The 14,000-nt window shown below is 38.0% G+C and overlaps 1 protein-coding gene across 4 annotated transcripts; it reads left to right on the top strand.

Moving 5' to 3' along the window:
• The first annotated feature begins 672 nt into the window (after positions 1 to 672).
• Positions 673 to 8,564, top strand: LOC131068692 (ABC transporter G family member 35). 4 transcript variants are annotated; one of them, XM_058003941.2, is made up of 23 exons: positions 673 to 1,205; positions 1,425 to 1,634; positions 1,823 to 1,907; positions 1,998 to 2,157; positions 2,262 to 2,338; positions 2,447 to 2,500; positions 2,590 to 2,680; positions 2,806 to 3,107; positions 3,219 to 3,500; positions 3,626 to 3,942; positions 4,049 to 4,209; positions 4,343 to 4,446; positions 4,664 to 4,817; positions 4,931 to 5,080; positions 5,255 to 5,424; positions 5,538 to 5,870; positions 5,972 to 6,262; positions 6,344 to 6,427; positions 6,539 to 6,672; positions 6,810 to 7,037; positions 7,188 to 7,359; positions 7,673 to 7,927; positions 8,056 to 8,564. In XM_058003941.2, exons 1-23 carry the CDS (start codon positions 826 to 828, stop codon positions 8,323 to 8,325), a joined length of 4,464 nt encoding a protein of 1,487 aa, XP_057859924.2. In that variant the 5' UTR covers positions 673 to 825; the 3' UTR covers positions 8,326 to 8,564. The 4 variants fall into 4 exon arrangements, with proteins under 4 accessions (XP_057859924.2, XP_057859925.2, XP_057859926.2 ...); XM_058003942.2 differs by lacking the exon at positions 8,056 to 8,564 and having other exon boundaries at positions 6,539 to 6,680; positions 7,276 to 7,359; positions 7,673 to 7,844; XM_058003943.2 differs by lacking the exon at positions 8,056 to 8,564 and having other exon boundaries at positions 7,276 to 7,359; positions 7,673 to 7,757.
• The last annotated feature ends 5,436 nt before the right edge of the window (positions 8,565 to 14,000 follow it).

The following is a 14,000-nucleotide window of genomic DNA, read 5'->3' as shown; positions in this document are numbered from 1 at the left end:
TTTCATCAAAAAAATACAGCTATCAATTTTTGTTTACATAAATATATTGGAAAATCATATATATTAGAAATAAGTTTTAGGTCTTATGCTGTTTAATAATACTTTTAAAAGCATATTTAATTGTTTTGGCCGACAGACTATTGTTGTTTATAATTTTTTAATTTTAAAAACAAGAACGTTTGTGGCATATTCTTTTTTATTTTCAAAATGAAAATTGAAACGTAAGAAATTCAAAACGTTATTTTTAGAGCTCGCTGACCAAGAAACTTTGCAGAATCCTAAAATTCTTCGCATGAATTGACTGAACCCAAATAATTGTTGTAATAATCTGCTTACTGCTGATGATCATAATAAAACAGTAAATAAAAAATCTCCATTATTTAACATTTTGGTGAAATTTAGGTTCAATACGCTGGATAGACGTATTCAAGGTATCCAATGGCTGGATTTGAGTATCAAAGAATGTCAAACCAGTTTGACATGTCAAACTAACACCAAACCAGTTTGACATGTCAAACTAACACCAAACCAGTTGGAGATGCCTCCTTATCTGTCTCATCATGCTCTCATGGGGTGCTTTGCCCATGATCATAACTACTTCCAATCTTTTTAAATTAGAACGGTGCATTGTTTAGTTATTAAATTTAACATGTTTTTCCCCTCCAATGACTTCTTCAATTGAAAAATCTTCGTATGTTGCATGTGAATGTATCAAATTCTTCGTCACCTGAAACAGGGCAATCTTTTCATCTATGAAACTGCAGAAGTAGCAAGGCAAGATACAAAATTCTTGTGTAGTTGGAGGAGGACATTGGATTTTAGAAAATGGTGGCGCTGGAGGAATTGTTTAAGTCGGAGGAAAGAATGAAGAATTTGAGTAGAAGCATGAGGAGTGCAAGTGTGGGATCGACAAGGGGTGTGGAAGACGTGTTTCTGGGGCATAGCAGTCGTTTAAAGAGTCGGAGAATTGATGAGGATGAAGAAGCTCTTCGATGGGCAGCTCTTGAGAAGCTCCCAACTTATGATAAGCTCAGAACTGCTATTGTGCAGACTTTTGGCCATGAACATGATGAAACAGTTTACAAGGAAGTGGATGTTCGCAAGCTCGGCTTCACTGAAAGACAGATGTTCATTGAACGGCACTTAAAAGTTGCAGAGGAAGACAATGAGAAGTTTCTGCGAAAGATCAGAAATCGTATTGACAGGTGAGAGCACTGGCATCATCAAATTCATCTTTTGGCTGTTACTTTCAGTTGCTCCACAATCTCAAGACTGGAGAATTTTGTTCAGTTATGCTGTCAAAAGAAAGTTTAGTTGCAGAGCGCTGAGAGTGTGGTTTAGAATGCAAAAGTTTGCACTGTCAATCACATTGGCTGTGGCTTTTTCTAGAAAAATCTAAGGGGTGGTTTTTTTATCGTGTGCAGAGTTGGGATCAAGCTTCCAAAGGTAGAAGTGCGGTTTGAAAATTTAACGGTGGATGCAGAGTGCTATGTAGGTGGCAGAGCTCTGCCTACATTATGGAATTCTGCCAGAAACTTTGCAGAATCCTTGCTAGACACCTTTGGCCTCTCACCCACCAAAAAAACAAAACTAACAATTCTCAAGAATGCCAGTGGAATCCTCAGGCCATCTCGGTAACGGGGAGTTGAGATTCATTTAGATATTCAATTTGAGTCAGTTTAAATTTTAAAGAGAGCAATGGTGTTTGAGACCCATAAATTTTTTTCATATATCATTATAAGGTCTTCAAGAAGAAGTAATTTGACAAATGCTTGAAACTGCAGGGCTAACATAATATATTTTATGTGTTTCTTTCTGAAAGGATGACTCTGTTGTTGGGTCCTCCTGGGTCTGGAAAGACAACATTGCTGCTAGCTTTGGCTGGGAAATTAGACTCCAATCTGCAGGTTAGGGCTTGATGGTATCTTTGTATTGCATTTTATGCTGTTTCAAAATCGGAGCTGGAGTTATTTACTTAACAAGCTTTGAATGATCAGGTGGAGGGAGAAGTCACCTACAACGGCCATAGGCTGGACGAGTTTGTCCCTCAGAAAACATCTGCTTACATAAGTCAGAATGACTTACATGTAGGAGACATGACAGTTAGAGAAACGATAGATTTCTCAGCTAGGTGCCAAGGTGTTGGGCATAGATATGGTGGGCATGTCTATTCCTTCCCTCATGGTAGTCAATATCTTCACTGATAAGCTGTACCACAATCTTGAAGTGAATGACCTGTTTGCTGGCATGTCTCCATGCAGACCTGCTTTCAGAGCTTACTGCAAGAGAGGAACAAGCTGGAATCTTCCCAGAGGCTGATGTTGATCTTTTCATGAAAGTAAGCTTCAATACACAGGGAAAAGCTTGATATGTTCTAAGTGTTGCACATAATACATAGGAATTTAATTAATGTAGATCCGCTGGTATGGTGGTTTGTTTTGTGCAGGCAACAGCAATGGGAGGTGTTAAGAGCAGCCTTCAGACTGACTACACTCTCAAGGTAAGTACATTGACAGAGGAATTAAAGATTTAGATACAGCAATTCAGAGATCAGGGATTCATTGCCTTGAAATCCTTGTATACAAACAGATTTTGGGTTTGGATATTTGTGGAGACACAATTATTGGCAATGAAATGACCAGGGGAATCTCTGGGGGACAAAAGAAGCGTGTTACAATAGGTATAGCAACTAATTACTTTCAACTTCAAACCAAAAATGATGTCTTACAAACTAGAGCTGTGCATGTCAGCATATGGTAATTAATTGCAATGAATAACCATCCTTTGAATTGATTCTATGTGCAGGGGAGATGATTGTTGGACCTACAAAAACTCTTTTCATGGATGAAATTTCTACAGGACTAGACAGTTCTACCGCATATCAGATAGTCAAATGCCTGCAACAGTTTACCCATCTAATGGATGCTACAATTCTCATGTCTCTGCTGCAGCCTGCACCAGAGATATTTAACCTTTTTGATGATATTCTACTGTTATCAGAGGGCCATATAGTCTACCATGGACCTCGAGAGAATGTACTGGAGTTTTTTGAAAGCTGTGGATTCAAATGCCCTGAGAGAAAAGGCACTGCAGATTTCTTACAGGAGGTTTTGAGAATTTGAATTTCTAAATATCATGTTAATCGCATTAGAACCATGACTTTCTTGTTCTCAATGTATCTTGTACTATTGGTTTCTCACGAATATCTATTGTTGCAGGTCACATCAAAGAAGGACCAAGAACAATACTGGGCAGACAAGAGGCGACCATATCACTATATACCTGTCAAGGAATTTGCACTTAGATTCAAGCAATTTCATAAAGGTCTGTGGTTGGAAAACGAACTGTCAATCCCTTACGACAAGAACAGTAGTGACAAATCAGCTTTGGTCTTTAACAAAAACTGTGTACCCAAAATGGAGATATTCAAAGCTTGTTTTGCCAAAGAATGGCTTCTCGTCAAGCGGAATTCCTTCGTTTACATCTTCAAGACAGCGCAGGTGCGTTTTTAATGACAAAAGAATCCATATGAGTTGCAGATGAAATTACAATTGCCTCCAAATTTCAAACTTACTAAAACATTGTCACTACAAGGATATCTTATGAAAACTAATTGCTTTTGCAGATTATGGTTATAGCGTTCATTGGAGCAACTATGTTCTTGAGGACTGAAATGCATCATAAAACTCGTGCTGATGCAAATATGTACCTCGGAGCTCTCTTTTTCAGCCTCATAGCCAACATGTTCAATGGATTTGAAGAATTAGCATTGACAATTTACAGGCTTCCAGTATTCTTCAAGCAGAGGGATATGTTCTTCTACCCTGCATGGGCCTTCACTCTTCCTACCTTCTTATTGACAATTCCAATGTCATTGGTGGAATCTGGCATCTGGGTGGTAATGACTTACTATACCATGGGGTTTGCCCCAGAAGCTAGCAGGTATTTTTCATAAACCCTCTACTTTATCTCAAATTTCTTAATAATCGTGATCATCTGGATGGGTATTCTTATTCTTCCAGCTGAACAAAATTCATCTGCACTGCAGATTTTTTCGACAGTTTCTCATAATCTTCCTACTTCATCAAATGGCATCATCACTGTTCCGCTTTATAGGAGGATTATGCAGGACAATGATAATAGCTGACACCGGAGGATCTGTGTCTCTTCTTCTAATATTTATGCTTGGAGGATTCATTCTCCCGAGAGGTTGGCAGTTCTATCCTTTCTACATTGCAGAGATGCCGTAATACAGAAACATAAGGCATTCATGTGAGCCTAGAATTGAAAAAAACTTGAAAATACATATTGAGATTAACTGCATTATGGATTTCTAATGCAGAGAGCATTCCGAAGTGGTGGATATGGGGCTACTGGTGTTCGCCTTTGATGTATGCAGAGAATGCTATCGCTGTTAATGAAATGCTTGCTCCAAGATGGAAAGTTGTAAGTCTTCCACCTTTTCATGGATTAAGAACCCTCTGTTGTTGAATAGAATCATAGAGCAAAAGTCTGTAGCCTAATGTGCCTGAATGGAATGTTGAGCTACAGTGAATGCGGATGATAAATTCATAATTTTCCTTGAAGTGAACTTTAAGCTACAGTGTTTCTTTTCCCCTTCTTGCCTCAGAATAACTCGTTTCCTTGAATGCTCGTCTTTCAGAGCGTAGAAAATACGACAAATTTGGGTGTAGCAGCGCTGGAGAGCCGTGGCATCTACTCAAGAGGATACTGGTATTGGCTGGGAGCTTCTGCTTTGTTGGGATTTATAGTCCTCTTCAATGTGCTTTACACCCTTTCTCTTGCATACCTAAATCGTGAGTTTTTTCAATACACATTAGACATACATCTTCCTTTCGTTGGATTGCTCTCTTTTTTATCCATTTTTAAAATTTTATATGAAAATAATAGGAGATTTGGTTTTCTGAAGCTCTTGATAAACCTCAAGCTATTATCTCCAAGGAAGCTCTAGATGAACTGGAATCCCAAGAGAATGGCACAGAGCAGGAACTCAACGTATCAAGGTCAAGAAATCTGTCTCTGGCACGGTCATTGTCTTCTGAAGTTGGCAATAGTACTCGTAAGGGGTCTTTTAAACTTTTCTGGTGCAGATATTCTTCTTACTTGAAAAGGTTCAATTTGAATAGATTACTAAGTGATTGTTTCTCAAATTATGTATAGATTACTATCTAATCCATTATTTTCTGATTGTTTACCAAATCATGATCTGAAGTTGATTGTTTTCGTTACACAGTTGAAATGCAGGTCATACAAATGAGCAGCCAATCAATTAGTCTGCAAATATACGACGAGTCAGCACTGAAGACTGTAACAGGAGTTACTCCAAAACGAGGAATGATTCTACCATTTCAACCACGAGCCATGTCTTTCGAAGATGTCAAATACTCTGTTGACATGCCTTCAGTATGCGAATTAAGCCCTGAGACTGACCAATTACATGATTCAGTGAATTGCTGTTTTATATGGTTTGTTTTGCTTTGAAGGATTTAACTGACAAACTTAGCCTTTGACTGTAGGAAATGAGGGAACAGGGAGTGAGTGAAGATAGGCTTCAATTGCTACAAGATGTTACAGCGGCATTTAGGCCTGGTGTTCTTACAGCATTGATGGGAGTCAGCGGTGCTGGCAAGACAACTCTCATGGATGTCTTAGCTGGAAGAAAAACTGGAGGATATACTGAGGGAGATATTCGAATCTCTGGATTTCCCCAAAAGCAAGAAACTTTTGCTCGAATTGCTGGTTACTGCGAACAAAATGATATACATTCTCCACAAGTTACTGTTTGGGAATCGTTAATGTTTTCGGCTTTTCTCCGTCTTCCAAAAGATGTTGACACAGAAACCAAAACTGTAAAGTCCACAACTACGTATATTCTTTTTGCAACTAGGTTTTCTATATTGTTGAGATGGTGTATGGTATCGTGATTGAATGAGCAGATTGCAACATGCAGGAATTTGTTGATGAGGTCATGGAGCTTGTGGAGTTGTACAACTTAAGGGATGCATTAGTAGGCTTACCTGGTGTCACTGGATTGTCGACTGAACAAAGAAAAAGGTTAACAATTGCTGTAGAGCTTGTTGCAAATCCCTCTATAATTTTCATGGATGAACCTACTTCTGGACTAGATGCAAGAGCTGCTGCAATTGTTATGAGAACTGTCCGTAATACTGTTAATACTGGAAGGACTGTTGTCTGTACCATTCATCAGCCTAGCATTGAGATCTTTGAAGAATTTGATGAGGTAAGCGAATATCCAAGTTGGGGCAATCTTATTTTGTTGGTTTCTGTGATTGATACAAATTTTTATCTGTCATGGTTTTAGTTACTTTTGATGAAAAGAGGAGGACAAATCATTTACTATGGACCATTAGGCCGGAATTCTCACAAGATGATTGAATATTTCGAGGTAAGAATTTGTAGATGAACATTACAACAGGAACAGTATCAGTATCAGACAGAAATGGTTCTAGAATGCAAAAAAATAAAAAATTCTTACTTTCACAATTGTGAACTGCAGGCTATTCAAGGAGTAACAAAGATCAAGGAAAAATATAACCCTGCTACATGGATGCTAGAAGCTAGCTCTATTTCTTCTGAAGTTCGTCTAGGGATAGACTTTGCAGAGCACTACAGAAACTCATCTCTCTATAAGTACGTCTGTAAGTATAAGTTTTTTAACTTCAAGTCCATCCTGCAGATAAAAGGTCAAACCATGCTAAATACAAATACCGAAGAGAAACCAATGTATAACAAATATTTGACACTGAGTCAGCCTTCTCATTATTCAGGCAGAACAAAGCATTGGTGCAAGAGCTCAGTACTCCACCCCCACAAGCAAAGGAACTTTACTTTCCAACCCAGTATTCTCAGTCATCCTCTGGACAATTCAAGTCTTGTTTGTGGAAGCAATGGTGGACTTACTGGCGTAGCCCTGACTATAACAGTGTTAGATACTTCTTCACACTTGTCTGTGCTTTACTCTTTGGAACAATATTTTGGAAGGTTGGCACAAAAAGGTGTGTACTTCAATTCGAAAAGCTTACTTTTCCAAAAATTTCAGCTAGACAGACTACAAAATATCAAATGCCTCATTATTTACTATAGTGAATGTCTACCTAAACTTTTGATTCACTTTTAAATTAACAAGTAGTTTTGTTGGGCATCAGGAGCAACAACATCGATCTTTTTATTGTTACGGGTGCCTTATATGGAGCTGTAATATTCTTAGGGATCAATAACTGTTCAACTGTGCAGCCTGTCATTGCAGTGGGGAGAACAGTGTTCTACAGAGAAAGGGCTGCAGGAATGTACTCTGCAATGCCCTATGCTCTTGCTCAGGTTAGTTCCCTTCCTCCGGATGCCACTTCATTCAATGGATCAAACTGTCTAGTCACATACAAGGCACAATATATCAATTTGGTATCCATGTAAATCCATGGTTGATATGCTATCTTCTTCTGATTCTCATGTTTCTGAATGTAAAGTGGGATGGCTTTGGTTTTATGGATAGTTTTCTTGTGTTAATAGTCATGTGGATATCCAGCCCCACCATGGGTGAATGTTAGAGATACACCACTATGCTAAAACTCAGCAAATACATGTTTAAAGTTATAACAAATCTTGACTCTCTGATTTTTCTTATTGCATAAAGGTGGTGATCGAGCTCCCATACATACTCGGCCAAACAATTTTGTACAGTTTTATTGTTTACAGTATGGTCAGCTTCGAGTGGACAGTTAAGAAGTTTACTTGGTTCTTCTTCTTGAACTACATGACATTTCTGTACTTCACCTTTTATGGGATGATGACAGTCTCAATCACACCAGACCACCAAATAGCCTCAATTGTGGCTGCAGCATTTTACTCCGTCTTTAATCTATTCTCAGGATTCTTCATTCCTAAACCGGTATGCAATCCTCTTCATCAAGTCTTCTCATTAAAGAAATTAGTATCAACATCTACAAAACAACAGTATTTAGAATGTAACTGTGTTTCATTTACATTAATCTCTGATGGGTATTATATTTGATGCAGAAAATTCCAAAATGGTGGATCTGGTACTACTGGATATGCCCTGTTTCATGGACTGTGTATGGTCTAATTTCCTCACAGTATGGAGATGTCACAGACCAATTGGAAGTGATTGGTGAAGGGTTCAAACCACTAAATCAGTTTGTGGAGGATTACTTTGGATTCAAGCATGATTTCTTAGGTACAGTCGCTGTAGTGCTCGTTGGATTTGCAGTGTTTTTTGCATTCATCTTTGCATACTGCATCAAGGTATTGAATTTCCAGCAAAGATGAAAGCGGAGAACATATGGACGCAGGGAAATTTGCTACTCTTATCATTTAGGTCGGGCCAGCTAAAATTTGGAATATCAGATGAAAGCAAATTACAAATCTGGCTATTGTAGAACCCTTCGAAATGAGAAAGGCCTGTTACATATATGTGTTTAACCATAATAGGGTTTTAAAGTGTTTTTTTGTGGGCCCCCGTGCAAGATATTTGATGTACCTCAAACCAAAGAATTGAAGAACTAATCCGAAAAAAACAATTAACAATAATTTAGAATAAAAAAATAAATAGAACAAATTCCATTCAGCAGTTCTCAACTACGAATAAATTTCTCATTCTTACTTCCTTATACAATGAGAAGACAAATCTTAAAAAATATCTTTAATTTGCACCATTTTTTTTTTTTTTCCTTATTTCCATCAATGACTTTCTCTAAACTTAGCCCCACCAACTTAAACAAAAATTACCATCCAAAAAAAAACTACCTGACCACCACACCAAACCTAAAACCTAACCAAGAAAAAAAATAGCAAATGCAAATAGCAGGAAAAACGGAAACAATAGGTTAAATATAGAAAACATAGATAACTCTATAATTCCACAATTACAAGTGGGAAATGGCCATTATGGAGATGCTCCACATCATCCTCCCCTTTTCTATACAAATCTGAACCTCCTAGTTCAGGTTGATTATACTTCATCAAATTAGCTTTAGTGATTCATGAATTGTAAGAATCTTGATAATTTTGAACCTTCGGGTTCAAAAGTGAAGCAGTCACCAGTGAGGAGGGACCTCAAAAAGATCAATCCAGACCGATCAGCAAGAGTAACACAACAGAAACACAAAGATATGATGGAGGCAATGCAGAACAGATAGTTTTATTTCATGAAAATTGATTACAACCAATCGGTAACAACCGGGTTATAGTATAACCAGCTCACAGGCCTGGTAGAACATACAAAATAGGTCACAACTAAGACCTTGAATCTTAAAATCTATCTTCTATGCACAGTCTCGCTACTTGGTTCTTCGATTGATTACATTCTAATGCGCAATTATAATTATATATACTATCCAAAGGATCCAGTCTACCCAAAGGGGATCAAAACCCGAAGAACAAGACCTAACATATAAAATAAACAAGGTCGGCCTCCACCAAGAGATTCCTCTGGAAAATCCAAATGATGAAACGTAGATCGTGGGAAACGGTTGGCCACACACCAAGGAACGTCGGAATCAATGTTGAAGGCTTCGTAAGCTTCAGAAGGGGTTTCGGTAGATCACCAAAATAGGTCCAAGCAACCAGTAACAAGAACTGTAAACCGGTAACAGGAAACTGTCAAGGAAACTGATAGCGATATCTTGTCGAAAAATGATTCAAATGCAATGCAGTCTAGAACTAAGAAAGATGATCAAGTATTCAAGTAGAATCCAACTCCACATGTTCTAGTGAGCCAAAACCGAGACACACAAAAAGAAAAGCTGAAACTGCAAACAGAAAGCAAAACATAAAGAAAATGTTTTGGGTTGATGCAAGATTGCTATGAACTGGGGATGCTCCTGCATCAGACATCTGGATTTATTGAAAAAGTGAGCCTCTCACTTTGTTGGGGTCAGAGGAAAACCAAGGTGGTCGACCTCTTCCTGAGAAATCCAAGATGAATCTTCAACTGGTCTGTCCTTCCACTTCACAAGATACTCCTTATACTGACTGCTCCAGGTACTTCGCCCAATTCTACTGTCCAAAATTTCTTCAATCTGATTTGGTTCCTTCTGGGGCAACTGTTTCTCCAAGTTTGCAATACTGTCCTCATTGAATTCTGGTTCATGATACTCATGAAGATCTGCAATGTTAAAAATGAGTAACTCCACTTCATATGCATTTCCAGAACTGAACTTCCTCAAAATCCTTAAGGTCCAAACTTCTCCATCTGCAATTTGTTATAAGTTCCAACTGAGAGTCTCTTTTTTCTCAGATATACCATCACTTGATCGCCAACTTCAGATTCCTTATGTCTCCTCTTCTCATCTGCCTTCTCCTTATACTTGATGTTCATGTCTTCCAAATGTTGCTTAACCTGAATATGTAAGGCTACCATGTGATCTGCAAAGCCTTCTACTTCTGAACTTCTCTGGTCTTCACTGCTAATGTCTCTCAATTCTCGTATACCTCTAAGATGCACTCCGGTAACAATCTCAAAAGGTGTTCTTCCGGTACTCCTATTCATTGAATTGTTGTAGGCAAACTCTGCTTGTGCAAGGATCAAATCCCAACTTATGGTTTTGTCTCCCACTAAACATCTCAACAAATTTCCCAAGCTCTGGTTAACAACTTTTGTTTGTCCATTAGTCTGTGGATGAAAAGTAGAACTGAACTTCAAATCTGTCTTCATCTTCTTCCAAAGTGTTCTCCAAAAATAGCCAACAAACTTAGTGTCTCTGTCTGAAAATACGTTTTTAGGTAATTCATGCAATCTCACCACTTCCTTGAAAAATAGGTCTGCTACATGCAATGCATCTGATGTCTTTTTACAAGGTATGAAATGAGCCATCTTCGAGAATCTATCCACTACCACAAATATAGAATCATTCTCTCAATGTGTTTTAGGCAATCTAAGTACCAAATTCTTGCTTATATCCTCCCAAGGTCTTACCGATACTGTCAAAGGTTTATACAATCCCACATTCTGACTACTACTCTTTGCAACTTGACAAACTCTATAAATCTGCACATATCTCTTAACATCCTTATGAAACTGGGGCCAAAATTTTAGCTCACCCACCAAAGCTATTATTTTGTTAATACCAAAATGTCCAACCAAACCTCCACTATGTTTCTCCTTTATCAAATTCTTCCTCATAGAAATCTTAGGTTTGCACAACTGAACTCCTCTGTATAACATCTCATCCTAAATGAAGTAATCCAACCACTTGCTTCTATCTACCATAACTAGTTCTCTACATGCTTTCCAAGATTTGCAAAATCTGGGTCATCATCATACAAGGTCTTCAAATCTTCAAATCCTAATATTGTCACTCTCATCTCTGTCACCAAATTCCTTCTCCTACTCAATGCATCAACAACTTTGTTAGATTTCCCACTCCTATGCTTCAACACAAAGGTGTAACCCTGCAAGAATTCTACCCATCTCATATGTCTCTGATTCAACTTACTCTAACTATTCAAGTATTTCAAAGCTTGATGATTTGTATACAACACAAACTCCTTAGGCAACAAGTAATGTCTCCACTTCTTCAAGGCTTGAACTATGACATAAAACTCTTGATCATACACTGAATATCTCCTCCAGGCATCATTCAATCTCTCACTGAAATAGACTACTACTGTCCCTTCCTAACTCAAGACTGCTCCTATTGTTGCTCCACTTGCATCACAACCACTTGAAATACTTTATTGAAATCTGGTAAAGCCAACACGGGCTGCTCAGCCACTTTCTGCTTCAACAGTTCAAAACTTTTGTTTACTTCGGTGGTCCACTTAAATTCCTTCCGATCTCCTCTCATGGTCTCAGTCATAGGGTTACAAACTGAAATGAAATTTCTGATAAACTTCTAGTAAAAACTAGCCAATTCATGAAATGATCTTACCTCTCCAATGCTTTCCGGTGTAGGCCATTCAACAATTGCTTTTACTTTCTCAGGGTACATCTTCAAACTATCCTCAGATATCACAAATCCCAAATAAATTAACTCATTGTTCATGAAAGTACACTTCTTAATATTTATCAAAAACTTCTCTTCTCTCAACCTCTACAAAACTTCCCTCAACTGCAACAATTGCTCCTCTTTTGTCTTACTGAAAATCAGAATGCCATCCAAATACACGATAACAAACCTACCCAAGAATTTCTTCAATTCCTCATTCATCAGCCTCATGAAAGTACTCGGTGCATTAGTTAATCCAGAAGGCATCACCAACCATTCATACAATCCTTCATTTGTCTTAAATGTCATCTTCCACTCATCTCCTTCTCTGATCCTGATCTAATGATATCCACTCTTCAAATCTATCTTTGTAAAGTATTTTTATCCACTCAAACAGTCCATTATGTCATCCATCCTAGGCAAAGGAAACTGGTATTTCACTGTGATCTTTTTTATTGCTTTGGAATCAGTACACATTCTCCACTCTCCAATCTTCTTAGGTGCTAATACTACTGGTATTGCACAAGGGCTCATAATTTCCCCGATCAAACCTTTCTTCAACAACTCCTACACTTGTCTATTCAATTCTTTATTCTCTGTCAGTGTCATCTGGTGTGCAACTTTGTTAGGCAAACTAACTCTGGGAACCATGTCCATGCAATGACTAATACTTCTCGCAGGTCCCAATCCATCAAGTACGTTATTTGAAATGATGTCTTCATATTTTGTCAGCAAATCTTTTATCTCTTCCGGTTGTTCTCCTTCTGGTTCCAGTTTCTCAGTCTTCTTAGGAATTAAGGCAAAACACACATTCTCATGTCTCAATCCATCCAATAAATTCCTTCCATCTACCAAACAAATTCTAGCATTCGTACAGACTTCATTCTTCAAAGGTTCCTCCAAGAGTAACAAGGTTTTCTTCATCCCATTGGCCACAATAGTGTATGTATTTTTCCTCCCATCATGTACTGCCTGTCTATTAAACTGCCAAGGTCTACCCAACAAAAGATGACAAATATCCATAGGCATAATATCACACAAGACTTCATCATGATAATTCCCAATTTTCAATTTCACCAAACATTGCTCACTTACTAACAACTTATGTTCATCCTGAATCCATGCTATCTGATAAGGCTTAGGGTGTTTTAGTCTCTCCAAATTCAACTTATTCACCATTTCTTCTGAAACAAGATTATATGAACTAACACTATCAATAAAAACTTTACAACACTTACTAGATACCTTACATTTGGTCTTGAACAAATTCTTCCTCTGCAAGGGCTCTTCATCTCCTCTGGTATGACACAAAGCTCTCCTTATCATCAACAGTTCTCCATCTTCTAGTTTATTGTCTGATCCGGTGGGGTTTTCTCCCAGCATTGTTGCTCTTCCGGTATTCTCTGTCTTCTTACACTCGAATGCATGATGTCATTCTCATCCACACTTATAGCAGGTTCCTCTAAATGTTCTCTTGTCTTGTCTTCCAAAATTCTCATTCTGGTAGCCATCCGGTTCTCTCCTCCAGTAGAAATTTCTATCATCTTTCCTGTATCAATTACCTTCTTTGTTAACTTCCTTGTTCTAATCTTTACTGGTTCCTCTTTCTCCGAAAAACCTTCCACCTCTTCCTCTCTACCTCTTCTCATGTCTTTTGTTTAGCTTCTCTTCTGCCTTTAGGGCATACTGATAAGCCCCTTCAACACTCTCCAATTTGATCAAACTGAGTTCATCTTGTATAAACATCCGCAATCCACTCAAATATCTTGCAACTTGTTCAACTTCACCATCAACATGTCTGGATCTGATATTCAACTTGTAAAATGCTTTGATATAGTCCTTCACACTAGATTCCTTCTATCTCAAATTCTGCAACTTCTAGAATAGATTCACTTGATAATAAGCTGGCATAAACTTTGACTTCAACTTAGCAATCATCTGATTGTTGGTATTATGGATTTGTTGCATTGGTTTTTTCATTGATGTCAACACTTGTCAACACTTATCAACATCTAT

The sequence above is a fragment of the Cryptomeria japonica genome, chromosome 6, assembly GCF_030272615.1.
Source record: "Cryptomeria japonica chromosome 6, Sugi_1.0, whole genome shotgun sequence".
Lineage (NCBI taxonomy): Eukaryota > Viridiplantae > Streptophyta > Pinopsida > Cupressales > Cupressaceae > Cryptomeria > Cryptomeria japonica.
This window is presented reverse-complemented; position numbering and strand designations above follow the sequence as displayed.